Source organism: Castor canadensis, chromosome 6, assembly GCF_047511655.1.
Source record: "Castor canadensis chromosome 6, mCasCan1.hap1v2, whole genome shotgun sequence".
NCBI classification, from domain to species: domain Eukaryota; kingdom Metazoa; phylum Chordata; class Mammalia; order Rodentia; family Castoridae; genus Castor; species Castor canadensis.
This window is the reverse complement of record NC_133391.1, coordinates 160,624,038-160,647,855: the sequence shown is the minus strand read 5'-3', so window position 1 is coordinate 160,647,855 and position 23,818 is coordinate 160,624,038. Positions and strand designations below refer to the sequence as shown.

Sequence of the window (23,818 nt, the reverse complement as noted above, 5' to 3'; positions counted from 1 at the left end):
ATTTGGTCATAAGAAGTGGGAACATAATTTATGACCTCTCACACCAAAGAAAATATTTCTAGTACATTAGTTCAATATGTGTGTATGTATACACATACACTGTGCATATAAACAGTTTGTATATACTCTACATATATAATTATAAATATATATGCATATATGATAACAGATTGAGTGACCAGTTAGACTATGATTTAAGGTAGATTTTGCCACATACAATGAATTAGTTATTATTACCATAATGTAACAATCACCAGACAAGTTCATAGAAATGAGTTTTGGGCACTTTACTACAACATTTTCAGTATTTTAAATCATTTTTTTTTAGGTACTAAACTTTTACCAAGTGGAAAGAATTATGTCACATTAACTTTTGTATAGGCTGTCATTAGAGTTAATATAGTTTACTATAGCCCTACAGACTAACTGTTCTCTTCTCGCACAACTAATATGATAGACATTAAAATGTATTTATGATGTTCATTAACATGTTAAACATTCTTTACATTATAATAATTAAGGAAGTATTTTCAGCTGATATCTCATGTTGGTAGATATATCAAACAAAAGCAAGTCATTGAATTAAATATGAATATGAGGAGATAAACCCAAATTTATATGTATACATCTTGTATGGTATTTGGAATTTATACGCATACATATAAAGTTACTGCATATATATGAACCTGTATGCCCAGGTATTTTATTATTGCATGTGACATATTTATGTCACATATACACATAAACACCTATGCAAATTTTTATCTGAAATTCACATTTAACTGGGTATATTTTATTTTATCTGACAAACTTTTTTCTTTCTTTTTTAATATTACAATTAATAGTTGTACAGGAGGATGTAGTATGACACTGACAAACATTTTTATATGTAAATTTCAACTAATAATTCTTTTATTTTGTGAAAAATAACTTGGTAAATGCAATCTTATATATTTAATACCCCCTGTGTATTTCAATATAACTCCATCTCCCAACTTCTACTTCAAATCCCCAAACAAAATCTTCAAGTAAGTCTATTCAGAGGTTTAATTTATTATGCACTATGCATCTGTGGCCATCATTATGATTGAGTGAAGAGACTGTACTAGATTGATCTATTTCTACAGATTATTTATTAGAGTGAAATTTCTCCTATTCATTAATAAATCAAGTTATTTTTCTTTATCTTGGATTGGTTAGTGGTTGATGTCAAGGAAATTTATACCCATTCATAATAGGAAAATGTAACAAGTACTGTTATAGAAGTATGGAGGTAATTTCTATCCTGTGCTAACACTAATACAGTGTTTCAATTCTTGTATGTGTATTGGATTTGTACAATGAAGTATGGGGCTAATTCTTTGTTTTTATAATAGTGGCTTATATTTATTTATTCTTCAAATGTTAACAAAATATTACAGATATGTATTTATCCAAAAATAGGTACTAGTTTGAACTTTCAATGTTTTAATTTTAAATCTGTTTTCCAAGATTAATTATTGGAGATTAACTAGTGATTCCTACAGTTGTTACATGTCGGTCTAGTATAAGGATCAATATATAAACAACTACAAAACATTCACAATTTTAAAAGTAAAAAGCGGTACTGTTTATAATTACATCAGCACATCTGGGTGTACGTGGACATAAATCTCTTAAGCTAAGGCAAATTCAAATCAACTCAGAAAATACTAACACTGGATGATATGATGTGTTCTTGATTAATTGCTTTCATCTATGGTTGTTTAGCATTTGATACAAAGTAGGTATTCCACAGAGGATCTTTCTTAGATGAACAAAACATTAATCACTGTGAAAGTGGGTGTGGGTTTGTGTTGTGAATCCTCATGAGAATAACCTTTTTAAAAAAAGTATTTAAGTATATTTCAGAATCAATTCCTTGTTACGATAATTCCAAACTCCACATTCTTTCTGAGAATATTAGAATACTTAAAAATGAGACAAAATATTTCAAAAAATTCCCAGCCCCAAACTATATTTTAAGAAAATTAGTTATGACAATTACATATTACATATATATATATTTATACACACACACACACACACACACACACACACACACACACACCCAGGGAAGTAGAGAAAGAGAGAGAGGGAGAGAGAAAGAAAGACTTAAGAGTCAAGCATTTGAAGTCAAATTGCACTATTGAAATGACCCCCGTATTTTCTCAGCATATGCATGTGATGGAAGATAGCTCTTCTTATCATAGGTTATTTGGACAAAATACAATATGAAAGAGCCATGTTATTGCAGAAGAAATAAACACAGAACTTCTCTTTCTTCATTTAAATTTATAAGTGATTCCTAGTGTACTTTGAAGCAAAATTTAGTTGTATAATCTGGATTGGAACTTCAATAATCTATTGTCCTTCAGAGAAGTTTTTATTTTATATATTTTACTTTTGCTTAGTGTATCTCTTTTTTTTCAAGCTTGAACAGAAATTTAAACATCTTAGGTATTTTGTTGTTATGTAAGAAAGTTAAAACTAACATGTTGAATTTCATTAATTAATGTTATCCATGAAGAAATTCAAATTGGAGAAAATATTTTTGTATTTGTTTTCTATGCACATATTCCCTGTGTGGTGTTCTGAAGAAATTTCAGTTTCATAACTTGAACCTTCATATAATTTGCTTTTGAACTCATTATGTACTGAATCCCAACATACTTGCATCAAATAGCTCCCCTTTAGGTTTTTTTTTAAACCCCAAATGTCACATGAATCATTTTTGTACCATCATGAATTGGAACAACATGTTGTAGAACTGAAGAGGCCCAAATCGGGAGATAATTTCATAAGCCTATGGAGTACTATTGGTTGTATTTGGTAGTGGTAGCTTTTCATTAAAATCTTAAGGTTTCCAAGGGACCTACAAAATCATTTGGGATTACTTGGGAGACAAACAGATTGGCACTTATCTCCTCACCAGTTTCTCTTCTCCCTCCTAGTCCATTTCAATTCTCTTCTCACAGCAAATTTACTCTATTCCCCATTTATTTATATCTCAGACTAGGGAGGAATCTAAGTGGAAGTCTCACATAGGTCACCTGTTTGTATGTGAGATGTAGAGGAATATCTAACTCAGATCCAGTCTGAGGATTTTTTTCTGCTAAATCTAATCAAAATTTTCCTAGCCAACTTCTCTGGTCCCTCTAGCATGCAAAGGGATAAGCTTGGGAGATTACTATCTGGTCCTTGGAAAGGAATGGGGCTTGAGCTAGCTCTACCCTTGCAGGAAACTTGAATTATATCATGAAGTTCCACTCCAAATTATCTCCCATTCATCAGATAAAACAGACCTGAAAAAGGTATTCTCAACAGAAAGTAACCTGATTCACAACATGGACAGGAATCATTTAGACTGTTTGTCAAAGACCATTTTCAGATAGGGAACAAATACAGATTGAATGTGGATGTATTTTAAAATGTTAGATCAAGTGTAATGTATAATAAAACAGAACTAAACATCATAAATTCTGACAGGTGACTTTAATATCCTTTTTGCTGAAATTTCATTGTCACAGGTTCAGAAATAGAGTCAGGAGAGTTGAAAAGATCATCCTAGAGTACAGTTGGTTATTAGTAAAAACTAGGGCTGGGCTCACACAACCACAGCTATTTTTATGAACATGAAGTTAATAGTTGTAAATGTTTTCAATATTGGAATCTTAATTTTACAACATTTTTAGCAATTAGGGTTGAGTATTATTTCAGAATTACATTTTGTGCAATGAGGTTTTGCTATTGATATTTTCCACAAAAACGATGTGCTCAAAAATTAACCTCAACATGAATTCAATATTGCAGATGATTACATTGTGTCTGTTGGCCAGCTATTTACTAAATAACAATAAAAATGCTTACAATGCCATGAAAAATATAAAGCAAAATATAATTTATGATTATTTAAACCTGAGCATAAGAAATGATTCTAAACCTTTATATACAAGTATAAAATAACTTTTGAGTTTCAATAAGAAGAGTACACATATCAATTAAACAATGGTTTTCCTTAATCCTGAGTGATAGTTTTCTATACTCTAGAAGCTAAATATTTTCTTAAAAGTCAATTGAAATAATGTACCATTTTATGAAATAATGAAATATTCTTTTATGTGTATATTTTAAGATATACTGGTGCTTTAAAACTTATTAATTACTTTTTAACTTTTATCTTAGTACAAAAAATAGTTTGTACAATGATAATTGAAAACAAAATCAAACATAACACACCTCCCCCAAATGAGCTATCTTTAGGAATAAGAACTCTAGAAGAACATATATGAAAATCAATGATTTCTGTTCCCTTATTTCCACCAGGAGTGCTCGAAGGATTAGAATTGCTATTCTTGTTTTATGGCTTTGATACATTTAGTGATTTTTTTTTTAATTTTCAAAAACATAAACAGAAATATGCTAGAATCTATAGGTACATAAATAAAATTTGTAAAGATTCCTGCTTTCCTTATGTACACAGATCTTGCAAAAATGCACTAAAAATTCATGTTCCAACTTGGTGAGTGCAATTAATAATTTTGGTGCTCAATTATTTAATCTCTGAATACTTTTGACATTGCTGACAAGATCTACTATATAGTACAATGCTCTGTTTTCTTTGACCCTTTTTCCCTTGCCATTTATGACACTATACTAATTTTCTTTTTTCTGAGTTCTTTACTGTTTTGTGCTATTTCATTTTCTTGAATTAGTGATCACAATGTTCTGTTGCACAGCTCAGTTCTTGTTTGTCATTTCACTATATGTTCTTTTGCCTTGTGAGTTCAAGAAAATGCACTTCCAGTGTGACTAGCTCAGAGACAATCAGTATCCCCACTCAGCAAGAGTCAACAGGTCTTCTGTGATATTGTTCTAACTTGCCCAGATACCTAAGTCAACACAGGTCACCTCTGATTTAATCTAAGACATCTCAATATTATCTATGTCTCTTTATCTTCCCTCAAAATATACTAATTAAGCTCATATTACATCTTAATAACTGTTCTGTCTCCTCACTGGTTTACTTATTTGCTCATAGTGAACTTCCCCAAATTACAAATTTTATGATTGGATGTTCACTTGAATCCTTTCTTTACACATCTGGAAAAAACCCACCATCTTTGGATGTCCAAAGAATGCCAAATTGACTCATCCCTTCTCCTCATATCCCTTTTACTATTCAGCTTCATTCCGTTTTAGTAGATATTCCATCTGTACAAGTAATTTGCCTCTGACCCAAGAACAAAACAGGGAAATTTATTTCAAGAGTACTTTGGTCTCACAAAAACAAAAAATTATTTTTGCATTCACTTCAAGTATCAAGAGAGGAGTAAATAGTAAGATTGTTAAGAGAAAAGAAGAAGGATGAGGGCACACTAGAAAAATCAATGTGTAATTACTCTTCACTACAAAGCAGAAGATACTGTTCATATCTATCTTTGCTGTTATAAAATCCAGATTTGGTATCCTGGTTTGTTTTGTGCTTTTATTTTCTATTGTTCTTGTAATAAACAATAATCAAAAGGGTTTATAATTATATCTAATATTAGCTTTAAATATGGCTGAGATTATATTAACAGATAACATGAAATTAGAGAAATTTTTAAATAAAATAAAATGCAATACAATTAACAAGAAAGTCCTATCAGTTTTAATTTAGTAAAATTTAAGATATCTTACTTTAAATTTATTTAGAAGTCAGTATGTTAAACTCAACTAGACTTGATTTTTGACATTTTTGAATACAGTGTCAACCAACTGTTTTACTATATTAGTATGCAGAGAAGTGGGTGTGAAGTAAATTAACAGCAACTATATCACAGTTTATGTATGTGTGTGTGGTGAGAACACATCAAATCTACTTTCTTGGAAAATTTTCAAAAAACAACATTGTTACTCACTATAGTGATATACCAAGAGAGTTTGACCTCTCTTTTTTTTTTTTTAAGTTTATTTTATTGTTGTGCTAGGTAGTGGTACATTGTGGCATTTACAAAGGTTCTTACAATCTCTGAGCTAAGCCGGTGGGCCCTAGTCAACTTCATTTAGAATTATGACATTTATGACCTTGGAAATAAATTGTAAAATTGTAAAAGCCCTTTCAAGATTGGATTAAGAATATTATTTTTCTAAATTATATATTTTAAACAGCTAGGCAATTCAGATTTCATGCTTGCTCTGATTTTCTCTTTCACTGTATTCGAATCAACTTTTTTCTAGATTATGGTACTGAAAAAGAAAGGAAATCTATGCGTCCATGTTTTTGCAACCTCATTGTATATTTCTAACACTAAAATTTTGTGAACATGCTTCATTCTCATTCAGAATTGCGAGTGTACAGCCTTAGGGTTTAGAATAACTTACCTAGGAGAATGACAACACAGAGAAGAATAGCAATTAGGGCTCCTGTGCTCAAACCAGCCGAGGACAGGAACGCTTCTGCATGGCAGGTCCGCACGCGCCCATCTCTCTCGCACGCACAAACCCTGATGGTGAGGGTGCTGCTGCTGCTGAGAGAGGGGATTCCACCGTCAGAGATCATAATGGGCAGATAATACATATCCTGAATAGTTCGACTAAATCTCCTCCGCCTTGTCAGAATGCTGGCTGTGTTATCTATGACAGACATAAGCAAAACAAAATATACTCAGTAAAGCTGCCATTAAAGATCCACATTTCCTTTAATGGATAAAATGGGCGGGGGTGATTTGTCATCTTATGAAATGGACAAGGAAGCATGAAGGGGAAATTATTGAGAAACCTGTTTCAAAGAAACTGCGGGTGAAGGAAAGTAGTGAGAAGACAAATGAGTTAGGAAACAATGGATATTTTGGACAGTGACATAGAAGCTAATAGTTTCAAAGGAAAAACGGCCTGAAGCCAGTGAGTTCTAAACCTCATGGTCCTGATTGCAAGTGATAGGAATAGACATCTATATTTTTAGTATACTAATGAAAGGTGATGCTAATATATTAAAACTGTTTAACAACAACTGGTACAGAAAATATTTCTAAGGAAACACTAGAATGATGGGTAAACATTTTAAAACTTAGCTATGATTTGTATCACTTATGTTAGGGCTAACATACCATGTGGAATTTATGATTAAAAAAATAGCCAGGCACCAGTGGTTCACATCTATAATCCTAGATACTCAGGAAGCAGAGATCAAGGAGGATCAAAGTTAAATGTCAGCCCAGGCAAATAGTTTTCGAGACCCTATCTCAAAAAAATCTATCACTGAAAAGGAGTGGTAGAATGGCTCAAGGTATAGTCTCTGAATTCAAACCCAGTACCACAAATAAATAATAATAATTAATTTCAGAGTGTTAATTGCCCCAAATCACACAGGACAGAACTCAGTATGTTCTATGACCGTGCTCAGAATTACAATGTCTCATGACCTCTTCATCAGTTCACTACCAATTAGAATTGATGTTCTCGGGTGCAAGGAATGTACAGTATTTTGTCATTGTTAGTCCTCATCACAGAATGTCTGTTAGCCAAAAGAACACTGTCATGCACAGTTGGATGTACTGATTGACAGAGTCTCTTCAAGGAAAGACTTGTTGAACTTCCTATAGCTTGTCACGTGACCAAAGGTCATACTCTTCTTGAGCAGCATGTATTGGTTAACTCCCTGCTATAAGATTATAAAGGTCAGGCTAATATCCACCCAATTACTGAATAACGAGTTTATCTCCAGAAGGTGCTATGAGGTAAGGCATTAAAACTACATAGCAGACCAATTTCTCATTCTATTCAATCCTTCTTCCTTTTAGTATGGCATGCAATTATGTTGATCTGAAGAGTATGTCCAATAAAACCCTGGACTCCAAAGTCCAATGCAGGAGTCAGCTTCCCAGAGAACTCAACCTGTGGCCTCACCTATGAGTTAATTACTTTGCACTAAAAAACTAAGTGGGACATTAAGCAATTATACTTAAAGATTATTTTCCTCATATTAATTCTATTCCTTATTACAGTTTTTTATATTGGTATATTTATGATAGTTATAATCTAAAATTATGAATTTCTAAATTAGCACAATATAAAGAGAATTAAGTTTCCAATATTCTGTGTAACACAGAAAATAAAAGGCAAGATAAATATACATTTACATTCATATATGATTGAGCTGTAAAAGGTATGTCTTAGATCAAAAATAAACAATCAAGAGGAGCTAAAAAGGATTTTCCTACCAGGTGGAAGAAGATTTAATGAACATGCATGTGTGTGTGTGTGTATGTTTTCTATTTTGAAACAGATCACAGAACAGGAAAAGAAGAGAATATTAGACCATGACTAATACAAACTGGTCTCCACTTTATAATTCCACAGCCTAAGGAAAATATGTAAGTTAATTATGTATGGGAATATACATGTTTGGGAATTTCACAATTGGTCCACTAAAGAAACAGGAACAGAGATATGTAGATTAATATGGTAGCATGCAGTGATAGACAAGCTATTGTGGTTTTGACCTACTGAATGCTTGACACTATCTATCTGAATAGTTTTTGAAGTGCAGTAAGAATAAGATTAGAAACAAAATTTCAATGTAAATTGAAATTTTAAGTTCTTAAATTGAAAGCTCTATGACATGGAGACAAATTTTTTTTCCAACTAAAGTTTTGACTTTTGAAAAGAATAGAGGATTCAGGAAGCAAACAGATTCTCACCTAGAAGGTCTTAGCACAGTGGAATAATAAGCTCTTTACAAGAATATTCACCAGAACTGCAAAAAATATACCAGGCAGAGATACACTGAACTTGAACAAGAAATTTTTAGCATTGTGGCAGAATGTGAAAGTAATATGAAAAAAGTGTATATACATAGAAATGCACACACACACATTTATATATATACACATATTAGTATTAATCATACATATGCATAAAATATAAACAAATAAGTCTTGGTGCACTGAAAGATTAAGTTACAAGAGCAATAAAAATACATAGTCATAAAATTTCAGTTGAAATAAACAGATTATTAAAGTTTTGAGTGTTCAACAAGTGAACAAAAAAGTAATATGAGCAGAAAAAAGGAAAACACATTGGTGGGTCAGAGATGCTGTCCAACCACCACAAATAATGAGAAAACTCACATAATGTGTGCCCAATCTTGGATCTTAATTTTAACCTTAAATATTTTGAATGAAGACAGATGGATTTAAAAAGTTTGGAAACTGATATAGCTAATATATTTGATCAGTATTGAAGAAGAATGAAATAGCTAGATGGTCCTTAAGATGATAAGAATATACAAAGTAAAGATATATTTAGAATTATAAATTTCAAATAATTTCAGGTAGGACAATTGTTAAGCATATATAAAGGTAGAAAATAGACAGATTGGATATGGTTGTAAATCAGTCAATAAAACCACACAGCTACCAAGCAAATTAAAATAGTCTTCTTGCACACACTGATGATAGTTTCAATGGATCTATTTATTGAGAAGACTGCATTAATAGTTTCAAGTCCACTATTTTAAAAGTGATACTTTAACCCAATGGTATGCATTTAGAAAACATCTGTATTATATGTCAATTAAAAATTATGACACACAATTTTGAACAAACATCATGAGTACATGTCAGGTATATATTTAGGTAACCAAAGCATATCTAAAACTTTCCAGAGAATATTGGGAAACATTTTAAAATTAATTTCTTTCTGAATGTAATTGAGGTATTTATGGATATTGTACCAATGTAATGCAGAAATAACCCTGATCCTGTTTTAATTTTTTTCAAAAGAATGAATTATTTATTTTGATAAGTAATACTATTTCTCATTCAGGAAAGAATATATGAGAGAAGATGGCAGGTTATATACTCTCAGGACTTTTCTGTGCTCCAGAAATCTAAAATAAAACATCAGGTTTTGTGGCTGCAGGAAGATGTGGATGACATGGAAAAAGCAAAGGAGGGACACAGTGAGCACTAGACAGAGAATAAACAACATCCAAAAATATTGAATTTGGCACTTATAAAGGAAACCACATACACTAACATAGAGCACTAAGCAAAACGGTAGAGAAAGGGAGAATCCCGTTCCAAATGTACTGCAAGCAAAAGAGTAAGGGAAATCCATTGGAAGTCTCACAGGGAAACAAACAGGCAGTCTGCAAAAATTATGTTTAAGAAAAGTGAAAAGTCTATCACACAGTAAGCAGACACTGAAAAAGGAGCCTCTGCATTGCTTATTCACTACTATCATGTAGGAAAAGTCTTACATTCAAACTTCATGTAGGAGGAGAACAGAAAGTGCTGCATTTTTATGTCTTCAAATCTCAAAGATCTCCCCACTCAACTGATTAAGTAACTGACTATTCTGAGGACCAATGTGGACCCAGGAACCTATGACTCATGTTTCCTTCTACTATTTGGTACTTACCAAATTATCTTTCATAACTATTTTCTACTTTTATAACAAAATAGAACTTCTACTTAAAAAGTATCTCATGAAGACTCAGCTTGGACCCCAAAGGTCATCTGCTGTCTTCTAGGCCTCCTTGCCACACCTATGCATGCAGATAGAGACTGTCTGCAAAGCAGTCCCTAATTTTTTTTTTTGGTGTTATGGACACAGATATACTTGGGGAAAGTGCAAACCTATAGTTATTCCTCAAAGGGATGAAATCTGTAAGATAAAGATACAGTGGTGTGTGACTATTAATAGGGATACTTGGACAGAGTACTATGAGTTCAGGGCATACAGGGTCAATCAGAGACTAGTCACTGGCCCATACAACACAGACTGCCTTGTTTTAATGGTTTGTATACTCCAAGAAAGCAAGAAAGATTGATGGAAAGTACCTGCTGTTCTGGAGGTGCTCAAACTAAGTTAGCTCTCTCTGTTTAGCATATATATATCAAAAAACAGCTTTATCTCCCAAAAATAAATTATAAAAGTGTGTGTGTGTGTGTGTGTGTGTGTGTGTGTGTGTGAAATCTTCTTCTTCTGTCATCAGTCTCTAGTGATTCAAATCTGTTATCTTATCTACTCCAGAAGCAGAGAACAGGAGGATTATGGTTTGAGACCAACCCAGGCAAAAATGTTTCCCAGACACCATCCCAATAAATAGCTGAATGCAGTCACAAATGTCTGTCACCCAATGACAGAAGGAAGTATGAAACAGGAGGATCATCCTAGACAAAAAAAAATTTGACCATATCTCCGAATAACCAGAGTAAAATGGCTGAAAGGTATGACTCAAGCCATAGAACACGTACCTAGAAGAGTGAGCTCTGAGTTCAAACCACAATAATGCCAAATAAATGAATAAAAAGAAAGAAAGTGGACTGGTAACATTTTTTGTTGTTGTTCTTGACTGTTAAGTCTTTTTTTCATTTTTGTCTTCTCCCTTAAAAACACTTCTTATCTCTTCATCCCATATACTTCAGCTTCTTATCTTGTTTCTTTTCATGTTCTTCCTTTACCCATTCCTCCTTCTTGTTATTACTTAATTATTAATACTTTCAGCCTCAATAATTTAAAAAATCTTAGTTTTTCCTATATGCATCCTAGATTCTTTCTTTTCTAATCTTTTTGTGTATACAGTGGGTGTCTTCAATTGTTCCAATTATTTTTTATGACATTTAAATACCCTGTGTATATTTGAATTGTTTTTGCTATTGCTGTTTGTTTTCTTGCCTCTGAGTGGTAGAAGGGGTTCAAATATCCAAGAGAAAACTAACTGCTAAGAAGACCCGCCCCCCCAAGAAAATACAGAAAAAATATCTGGGATGTACAAACCACAATGCAGAAACATAAGAAAATCAAAAAGCAAGGCAATATGTGCCACCATTCCCCCAAATCTTATAACTCCTCAAAATAACTGAATCTGAAGATACTGAAATGAAGTTTCAGGATATAGCTCAAGTGGTAATTGCCTAAGAAGTATAAGAGACTAGTCAGTTCAAAATCTGGACTAGAAAGTCAAATACATGGATGAGAAATTCAGCAAGAAAATTGTGAATTTAAAAAAAAAGAAATGTTGGGAATGAGAAATAGAAAATACAGTTAAAACTGTCATCACCAGACTAAATGAAGTAGTATAAAGTATTACAAGGGTTAACAGAGCTTGAAGGCAAGGTCAAGGGAATATTACATACAGACTGCAATAAAAAAATTAAAAAGTATGCTCACAACGTTCAAGGATCAGAGACATGATCAAGAACCCAAATCAAAGAATCCATAGGAAAGAACAAGCAGCTGAGATACACTCTACATTTTATTATAGCACCTATTTAAAAATTCATAGAAGAAAATTTCCCAAAGCTAAAGAAAAATATGGACATCCAAGTGCAGGAGTCATATAGGACCACATATGGACACGACCAGAACAGAAACACTTGATATCATGTTATAATTAAAATGCAATGAGAATGGAACAAAAACGAATATTGGAAGGTGCAAGAGAAAAACACCAACTTAATTATAATGGCAAAGTCATTTGAATTCAGCAAAAACCATAGAAACAGAAACTGTGGAATGATATACTTCAAGTCCCTTAGAGTAAATAACTGTCAATAAGCAAAATTATACTTGAAAACTGATGGAGAACTAAGGACTTTCCTAGACAATCATGAGCTAAAGTAATTCATGAACATAAACCCAGCATTGCAGAAGATAACTAAAGGAATCCTAATTACAAAAAGGAAGGAAAAACAGTCACACACATGAAAACTGGGGGACAATGAATTTTAATCAATTTGAATAGCTCATCAAATTAAGGAAGATTTAAACATGTTCATCTCAGCAAACCTCTTAGGAGAAGAAAGAAAAAACAACCAAGAAGAAACTTTTAAAAAAATTTTCAGGAATTATCACCAACTATATCTAAATAATAATCTCTGAATGAAATGATATTAATTCTTCAATTATAAGGTACAGACTGGCCAGAGATATAGCTCAAGTGGTACAATACCTGTCTAGGAAGTACAAGGCCTTGAGTTTACCTTCCAATAACACCAAAAATAAAAGTTCAGACTGGCTGATTGGATATTGGATTAAAAAGAATATGTAGTTTTCTACATAAAACTTACTGGCAAAAACACAAACAGGCTAAGTGTAACAGGAATGAAAAATTATACAACAAGCAAGTGGAGGTTCACAGCAAGTGGTAATAGTTATATCTATCAAAGGCAGACTTTAAGCCAAAATTAGAAAAGATAATGTCAATATTTGTTAAGAAAGGGAACAATGCATCAAGAAGACAGAATGATGGCAAATATATATGCACCTAGTGTTAGTGCATCTAATTTCATAAAACATCATACATAAAGTGATAGATCTGCCCTATGCAGTAACAATTTGTTCCTTCAATACCCAACTCTCCTCAATAGATAGATCATCCAGACCAAAATAAAAATCAACATAGTTCTGAGTTAAATTGCATGATAGAAATTGGCCTAATAGACATCTATGAAGTATTCCACAAGAGAGACATAATTCACATTCTTCTGCAGCCCATGGAACTTTTCCCAAAATATATAATATTTTAGGCCACAAAGCAAGTTTCAACAAATACAAAAAAATGAAATAATTTCTTCATCTGTTCTGATCATAATATAACAAAATTATAAATCAATAGCAAGAGAAAATGCAGGAGCTATTAAAGAACATGGATGTTGAGCAATAAAGTTTTGAATGATCATTGATGAAATCAGGAAGGACATTGTAAAGTTCCTAGAGTCAAATGAAGATGAAAACTCAATTTACCAGAACTTTTGGGAAAGCAAAGGACATGCTAGAGAAGAAGTTCATAAGTATGAGTTCCTACATTTAAAACCAGAGATATTTCAAATAAATAAACCAAAAAAGAAAAAGACAGACTCAAAATTAGTAGATGGAAAGAAACAATAAAGTTCCTGGTGAAATTTAATGAAATGGAGACTAAGGTAACACACAAAGAATCATTAGGAGACAGGTGTGGTGGTACATACTTTTAATCCAACACTTGACAGCCAGGTGTAAGACAATTGTGAGTTCCAGGCAAAACTAAGGTACATTGAGAAACTTTGTCTAAACAAATTAAAACAACAACAAAATTAACCAATGAAGCAAAGAACTGCATCTTTGAAAAAATGAACAAGGCTGACACACCCTTTGCCAAATTAACCAAAAGAAAGGGAGAAAAGATGAAAATTAATAAAAATAAAGATGAAAAGGGGGATATTGCAACACATGATTCACAAAACCCAGATGATCATTAGAGAGTATTTTAAAGAGCATGCATTCCAATAAATTAGAAAATCTAGAAGAAAATGATTAACATATAAACACAAATAACCTACCAAAAGTGAACTAAGAACATATGAAAAACTTAAATAGAACTTTAATAAGTAATGAGATTGAAGCACTGAGGAAGAGTTTCCTAACAAAAAAAAGTCCAGGAACAGATGAATTCATGCTTAATTAAACCAGTCCTTTAAAAAATAATTAAAACAAAATGGTCCTCAAACTATACCATAACATATAAAGGGTAGTACACTACCCTGGTATCAGAAACTAAACAGAAACAAAACAACAAAATTATGGAACAATTTCTTTCAGGGACACAGACTCAAAAATTCTCAATAAAATACTCACATACTAAATTCAGCACATTAAAAAGATCGTACAACATGATTAAGTTGATTTCACTCCATGGAATGCAAAGATAGCTCAATAAATGCAAATAAATAAACATAATACAGCATATAAGTCATACCAAGAACAATCTCCCATCATGATAAAATCCCTGAACAAACTAGGAACAAAAGGAACATATCTTAACAAAATATAGGCTATATATGATAAACTACTGCCAATATCACACTAAATGGGGAAAAGCTAAAAATGTTTCCTAAAATTAGGAATGAGAAAAGGATGCCCATTCTCTACACTCTTATGCAATATATTGCTTGAAATATTAGCAAGAGAAATTAAATGAGAAAGAAATTTAAGAGAATGCAAATAGAAATGAACAAATCAAATTATTCCATTTGCAAAACATATGATCTTATATTTAAAAGATCCTTGTAACTCCACCAGAAACTTCATAGGTCTGAGAGTTTCGGCAAAGCAACAGGATACAAACTTAATAAGTCAAAATCCTTAGCTTTTCTATATACCAATAATGATCATACTGGACAAGAAATCAGTAAAACAACCTCATTCACAATATTCTCAAAAATAATAAAATATGTAGAGATAAACCTAACCAAATAGGTGAATGAACTCCACAGTGAAAATTATAAAACACTGAAGTTAGAAATTGAAGAAGACAATGGAAGATTCACAAGCCTTCCATGTATATGTACTGGCAGAATTAATATTGTGGAAATGGCTATACTACCAAAAGTGATATATAGATTCAATACAATCCCCTTCAAAATTCCAATGACACTCCTCACAGAATTAGAAAAATCAATCATGAAATTCACCAGGAAACAATGAGCAAAATGATCAATGCTGGAGATATAACTGTATCTGACTTCAAAATTTACTATAGAGCCATAGTAACCAAAACAGCAAGATATAAACACAAAAATAGACATGTGAAAAATGGAATAGAATAGAGGACCCAGAAACAAGCCACCCAGCTAAATTGATTTGATTTTCAAGAAAGATGCCAAAAACATATGGTGGAGAAACAAATGGCCCTTGAAAAAATGATGCTTGGAAAATTGGACATCCACATGTAGAAGACTGAAAGTAGATACCTACCTTTCACCATATACAAAACTCAATTCAAAATGAATAAAGGATCTTTTTTGTTAAACAAGAAAGACATATCATTTTTGCTAGTTTGAGATAAAGACAGTTATACAGAGATTCCTAGCATTGTGTCTATGCACATGTGTATTGCAACCCACAATTGTTCCTTTGTACCAGACCTCTTCGCTACTTCCTGGTCAAGATTCAGGCATACTCAACAACTTTTGAAGTTGAACTCCAACAACTCAGGAAATAATAGGAAAAACTGATCAATGAATTGCATCAAATTAAAAAGCTTCTTCCCAGCAAAAATAACAATTACCATAGTGAAGAGATAATGTACAGAGTAGAAGATTCTTTCCAGCTATTCATTTGAGAAGAGATTTAGATCAAGAATATATGAATTACTGAAAAAACTAAAAGCAGAAAAATACACAAATGGGCAAATGAGTTTAATAGACAGTTCTTAAAAGAAATATAATGCCAGGCATCAGTGGCTCACACCTGTAATCCTAGCTACTCAGAAGATAGAGACCAGGAGGATCATGGTTCAAAACTAAGCTGGGGAAATAGTTTGTGTGACACTATGTCAAAAAAAAAACCTTCACAAAAAAGGGCTAGTGGAGTAGCTCAAGGTGTAGGCTCTGAGTTTGAACCCCAGTATTGAAAAGAAACAGAAAGTAGTTTAAATGGAGAACAAATACATAAGAATACATATGAAAGTTCAACATCCCTAGCCATAAGTGAAATGCAAATCAAACCCTCATTGAGATTCCATTTCACCTCAGTCTCAATGACTACTACTACAAAAACAAAGAAAAATTCAGGTGAGGTGGTGCACATCTGTAATACCTGGTACTTAAGAGGTGAAGACAGGAGGATCACAAGTTCAAGGCCAACATGGACAAAGGTACCTGTGACGACCTATCTCAAAAGGGGCATATCTCAAGCGGTAGAACTATCTCAAAACACACAAGACCCTGTGTTCCATATGAAGCACACGCACACACACACACACACACACACACAATTCTGCCTACATGTTGAGAAAATGAACTCTTATTTCACTTTGGTGGGAATGCAAACTATTTCAGTCACTATGGAAATAATTATGGAGGTCTTGTGAAAGTATCATATGATCCTCTTCTTTCTCTCCTGGATGTATAAACAAAAGAATCAAAATCATACACCTGCACACCCAGGTACATTATTCACAATAACAAAGTTATAGAATCAGCATAGGTAAACATGAAGATCTTCAGGTTAAGTGAAATAAGCCAGACTCAGAAAATAAAATTCCATTGTCTCTCTTATGTAGAATCTGTATTGAAGAAAAACTAAGACATGAAAAATAGGAAGGGGACCATTTGGGGGATAGGGGACTAGTGAGAAGAGGAGTTGGAAAGAGAGGGAAGACAGGATGTCAGAATGCTCAAAGTACATTGTAAAAGAGAACATCATAAAGGTAACCCATTATTTTGTGCAGTAAACATGAAAGAATATGCAAATCTATAGGAAGAAGTAGGGAGATTGCCATACATCTGTGTAATATCTGATTAATGTAGACACTATAAAAAATCGGGGAGCTAGTGGCTCATGCTTATAATTCTAGCTACTTGGAAAGCTGAAATTAGGAGAATCACGGTTCAAGGTCAGCACAGGCTAATAGTCTGAGAGACCCCCATCACCAAATAAACAGAGAAAAATGGACTAGAGGCCAGGTTCAAGTGGTAGAGAGCATGTTTTGCAAGTGCAAACGCTTGAGTTTAAACCCCAATTTCATCAAAAAAAAAAAGAATTAAAAATTTAAGGTGTATATGATCCAGCAATTCCACTCCTGGGGATATACCCAAAAGAATGTGACACAGGTTACTCCAGAGGCACTTGCACACCTGTGTTTTTTGCAGCACTATTCACAATAGCCAAGTTATGGAAACAGCAAGATGCCCCACTACTGATGAATGGATTAAGAAAATGTGGTACTTATACATAATGGAATTCTACTCAGTCATAAAGAAGAGTGGACTCTTATCGTTCACAAGTAAATGTATGGAACTGGAGAACATCATTCTGAGCTAGGTTAGCCAGGCTAAGAAGACCAAAGACTGTATGTTCTCCCTCATATGCGTACTTAGATCTAGGGCAAATACAGCAATGTGATTGGACTTGGCTCACATGATAAGGTGAGAGCATACTCAGGAGCTATGGGGATAGGTAAGAAACCCAAAAAACATGACAGTATTTGGGGTCCTCACTGCAGAGGAACTAACACAGGAACTTTAAAGCAACAAAGGTCAATATAAGAAGGGGATCAGGAACTAGAGAAAAGGTCAGTTAGAGATGAATCAACTTAGAATGCAACACATTTACACATGGAAGCAATGCTAGGAATCTCCCTGTATAGCTATCCTTATCTCAACCAGCAAAAATGCTTTGTCTTTTTATTATTGTTTATACTCTCACTTCAACAAAACTAGAGATGAGGGCAGAACAGATTCTGCCTGAAAGTGAGGGGGTAAGGGGAAGAGAGGGGGGTGGGGGCATAGAGGGAAGAAATGGCCCAAACAATGTATGCACATATGAATAAAGGACAGAAAAAAAATTTAAGCCGTGTTAAGATAAACTATTATAATAATAAATATAACGGTTTTATTTTTACAGGCATAAGAATTCTAGGGATATTTTATAAATGATAATTCTACAGGGATAGTTCACTAATATAGTAAAATATAGGTATGAATAGATAGTTACTCTTCTACTCTGGATTTCTACAGAAAACAAGTTATGCCTTGCTTCTGGAGTTCAGATATAATTTTATTGAGCTGGCATGTTATGTATTCCATTATTTTTGTTCATATTTTGAAAGGTCTTGCTGGTGGATTTAAATCTATGCACTACTTTTATTAAATTGTAGTACAGTGAGTTTAAGTAAGGCACATTTATAATATATTCTTCATGGCAAATAGAAACCCATTTTTAAGTAAAATTACCTCATATCTTAGAAAGTAGCAAAATTATGTATTCGGTGAAATTGACTAATTAGATACCTAGAAACTCCCTGCCATTTCAATGAATCCCTTATTTAATAATGCAAGCTGAAAAACATGTTTTATCTCAAGCATAGCCTAGCAGACCATGAAAAACAGTATTTCCAAGCCTATCAGAACAGCAGAAACATTTGAGATCCTTAGCTGAGGATCTCTAACTAGACAAAACTTTTGTTTTTCATTTATGTGAAAAAGGTCTTGGAAATAGAGCCTCTTACTTCCATCAGACAGATAAATAGGTATGATTTCATATTGGTTTTCACTGTTGTAGTCATGCAACAATGATAAGACCCATTTATAATTTAACTTGTAATTGTGCCTATGCAGAAAACAATGCTTTTTTGGTTTCCCGCAAAGCTCCTTTCACATAATAGTTACTTGATAAAAAATAATTTTTTTACCACATTCTGCAGGAACCTATCTTCTGTCTCAGTTTCTATTATGTTGACATGCCTTACAAAATTACATCCAAATGAACTAATATAACTTATAGAACTTCAGCTGCATGATCTCCTTATCCTCTTTATTGCAGTCTTACTCCTTCTCTCTTATCTCCATACCTCCCTTCGGGCAATCCCAGAAGGACACTAGTACCAATTTTCAGACTCTGAGTTCTGCTTGTTCAATTCAGTTTGTAAACATCTTGTGGCCTCACTTGTCTGGCTGCCAAGCCACAAATGTGTGATCCAACACGTCAGTATGTTCGGACATACCAAACATGACACGTACACCCTTTGACCATCTGTTACACTCCTTCTTGAGAATCTTCAAATTCTGCACAAACACAACCATTCATTGTCTAAGCTTTCTGCTTTGGGATTCATAAATAATGATGGAAAATAGTTATAGCCACTTATTTTACTCCAAGCAGCATATAGAAAAACTCACGCTCTGGTCTCAAAGGAGGTTAGAAATCTACTCATTCATATTTCTTGTTCATCAGATGAAGCTCTTTTAAGTCTCTTTTGCAATTTTCTTTGCAGTCTGTTTTCTCAGTCTCAACAAGAAAACCGTATCTTTTTCTGTAAGTAAACTATAATTGTTTATAATTTCAAAACTACATTTGAAACTGTTCTAACCTCTTTTGCCATTAATTACATGCAAATGTTATATGGTAGCCTGCATATACAAGACTCTGTATATCAGAGACTAAAAATTAAATATAAATACATTTTGAGATAAAAATTTAAGTCTTGAAGAATATCAGAAAATCTGCTCATGAATAACACATGAATTTTCATAAGTGTTTATTTAAGAGGAGAGGGCAATAAGAAAAAATATTTTTACAAAATAAAAGTCCAACCCAAAACACAAAATAATTCATAAACATATGACAAAAATATAATTGCAGAAGTAGAGATATACAAGTAGTATTAAAAAATAGAAATAAGCACTCCAAGGGAAACCCTCTATTATAATTTACCTTTTAGAGAAGAATATTCTTTTTAAGCAGGAATATTATGAGCCAAAGCAAAAGAAACTATGTTTGGAATCACTGCATTTAAAATTCCTGAAGAGGCCTGCAAGTAGAGGGTTTTAGGAAAACTTACTTCTATTTTTACAATTGTTGAAAGATTTACCCACATTAACACAGAAGGTGGGGTCAGTGACTCCTGTAACATTGTGTCTTAGACAGGAAAGAATTAAGGTAAAAAAGTAGAAACTACATCTTCACCAAAGGAGGGTAGAGCAAAGGGACATGGAGCAGTAAAATCAGTGTTTTTAATTGTGATGTTCTGTTTTTATTCTTCAGTAGTGAATGAGTCAGGCCTCCTTTCGCTGTCATTGTAAGGGGTGCATAATAGGTAAAAACCAGTGTGCTTTGGCAAATCCAGAAATGGCAGGAAAGCATTTATATGCAAAAATAATAACAGAAAATAAACCAACAGTGTTTGACACACTCAGAGAGAGACAAAAGTACATTCTTCTATCTAAAGTAAAAGATCTACTAAAACAAATCCTAATGGCTGGATTCACACTAAACTCTTTTAGGGTCAAAACTGTTAACAGACTGTTTTTCTCACTAGTCAAGCTTTGAGTTTCTACCTTCGGAAAGAGGACATCACAAATGTCAAATGAAGCAGTATAAATGTTAGTAACTGAAGACTCTGAGTCTTGACTGGGAGGAGAAAGGACAGCCACAGTAAAATAAAAACAATGTATGCCAGCCTCCTCATTGACAGGAGAAAAGAGGCTCAGCAGGACACATTTGCACCCACATCCATTAGAGGAGTTTTGAGGCTTGATTCTTAGCTCACAGGGGATGATGTGTGCACATTGTGTTTAGGAATAGGAGAAATCACTAAATGTTCTCTTGAAACTCTGTGGATAAAAACAGAATTTTAAATGGTATACTCTGTAGAGAAATTAAGCACATTGCAACACCAGCTGTGAGTTCTTGTTTGAAGAACAGAAATAATAAAGTATGGGAATACTGACTGCTACAAATCTGACAATGCTAAATAACTATAAAATAAACATTAAAAATACTTCCATGATTTCTAATGTGTGTCAAATTAAATACCTGTATTTTACTCCTAATATACCGTGATGTTTGACAAAAAAAGGAAGGAAGACAGGTGCTCCCGAAGTCATTTTTAACAGCTTCATATTCAACATTGAAAATGTCCCATCACAACCTTTATGTGATGTAAGCTTAAAGTTAAGTGTCCTTTCAACAACTTTAAATTCTCCTCCAAAAACACTTGCTAAAAAATCACAAAGGAACTTAAGAAATATTAGGACATTCAGTTTTAGAAGAAGAAATTAATATTGCAATGAAAAGATGAAAATAATGAAGGCAAAAGCAAAATGTTCAAAATTATAACAAAGTCAAAAGGACAGATTATAATTTGATTTTAAAGAGTCCCTTAATGAAGGCAGTGTGTTAAAGGCTTGGTCACCAGCCTGTGGAGCTACTGGGAAGTAGTAGAGTTTTTAGGAACTTGGTCCTTTTTGAATATTTTAGGCTACTTGGGGGTGTGCCCTTGCAGGGGTATTAGAGCCTTTCCTTTTCTCTCTTTGCTTCCCAGCAGTATGCCTCACCACTGGGTCAAAGCAATGAGGCCAAGTGACCATCGACTGAAACCTCTGAATGATGAGCCAAAATCATCTCTTCTTCCTCTAAGCTGATTCTCTCAGGCATTTTATCATTATAGAAAACCAAATAAACAGTGTAGAGACTCTTCTGCTAAATATGATTAAAATGACAATTTTCAATGCATGCATTTTGACTGCTTTAAAAAAAATGTGCTATTTGTGTTTATTATTAAAGAATATGACTACAAAATTGGAAATGCTTATCAAATAGAAGAATAAGGAAACAGATATTTATAGCAGATATTTTGGATTGCAAAGTAGCACAAAATTTTTTTAAGGATTTTCAAATTTGAAATCCATAAATGTGATTAAGAACCCTGAAAACTCACAAAAACCAAAGTGCACACACAGTTATTGGTGATCTCTTCCCCTGATAAAAGCTGTGGGATTTACATATGTACCTTGTAGTTAGAATTAAGCCTAGGAATTAGTCTGTTAAGTCTCCTTGCATTAAATAAAGCCTAGTCCCTCAAGAGAGAGCATGAAAATTGTGAGACAGAAAAGAATTACAATGGTAGATTGATGATAACTTTATATTAGGGGATTAGGTCGCACTTACATTTTTAAAAATACTTGGAAAATGTTAATCTATGCCCAGAACACTGGCTTAATCCTAAATTCATTGTGTGACATCATGTCTAGTTTATTTGCTACAGATATCAAGAAGTTGAAATTATACAATGGAAATTTTTGGTGCTAGAATAAAAAAAATTAGAAATGCAAAAATGATACCTGTTGAAACTGTTTCAGGAATCAGGAGAGAGAGAATGAAAGAGAGCAGTGGAGGAGGTAAATTCAAATATGATATATTTGACACACTGTGAGAATTTTGTAAATGCCACATGTACCCCCACCCAGCACAACAATGATAACAATAAAAAAATTACATCTGAAAAAGAATCTAATAGAAGCAAAAAAGTGCATTTTAGTCAGTAAATATTTTATATTTTGGCTGCTACAAATTTAAAATTACCTTTTGAACTTTAGTTTTTAATTTTAAACAAAATTATATGACTACCAGTATATTAGTTTATGATACAAATGAGGTCATTATTAAGCAAAAATATTCACAATATTTATTTGACTATATATCGCACGACAAATCTTCTACTTATTTATTCTTCAAATTAAAGTCATTATTATTTAACAAGTTTGGGGGCAATCAATTTCTAAATAAACATTGGGGATTCCTGTTTAGCAGAAATTTTTCTATCCATTGCAGTTTGGTACTAAATCACCTAAATGATGATTGACAGATTGTTTTATTTATTTTATTAACTTTGGGTTACAACTACAGCACAGTATTTAATAGTCACTAAGAATCTGCTTTGCCACATTTCCCGTCATAGATATGTCTAGCCAATAAGTGATGATACAGCTCTCATTTTTTGTGCTGTCTTCATCCCCCACCTAACTGAAAAGTATTTATTCTCTGATTCACTCTGGTGAAATGGAGTCTGTCCTTTAAAGTCAAATCACATTTCAGTAGAGATCTTTAGTGACCACTAAAGTTACTCACATCTCACTGTCTCCAATTACAAGTTACAATTCTTCTAATCCTTGTTTCCCTAAGTAAATGGCAAGCCCCTTGAGAAGAGGATGTGTGCCTTAATTCCTTGGATTCTGGACAGTATATGTCACCACCTTACACCTTCAAAGAGTATACAATGCAATTGGAAAATAAGTAGCAGGAGAAAAACAGTGTTACCTTAAGAGCTGACTGCAGAATTTCTCTTACAGGAAAAACACTGTTTCCAGGAGGGAAGAGAATAGTGGTCCTGAATAGTAAAGCTGTGCGATCTGGGTGGTGCCGGCTGAGCAACCACTGTGAAATGTCAGCTGCAGGGGAGAGGGCTCTGTGTGTGTGTAAAGTATTTCCCTTTATTTTTAATTAGATCCAATAAATAAGTACATTCTTATTGAACATATTCAAAGTA

General features: G+C 33.2%; 1 protein-coding gene across 5 annotated transcripts in view; it reads right to left on the bottom strand.

Moving 5' to 3' along the window:
- Window positions 1–23,818, bottom strand: part of Cdh18 (cadherin 18) — a 467,108-nt gene that overhangs the window by 3,136 nt on the left and 440,154 nt on the right. For 3 of the 5 annotated variants that reach the window (XM_074077698.1, XM_074077699.1, XM_074077702.1), the window contains one exon: window positions 6,385–6,636. In XM_074077698.1, the coding sequence (XP_073933799.1) occupies window positions 6,385–6,636 (252 nt within the window). The remainder of the gene's footprint in view (window positions 1–6,384; window positions 6,637–23,818) is intronic. The other 2 variants (XM_074077700.1, XM_074077701.1) reach the window with 2 other exon arrangements.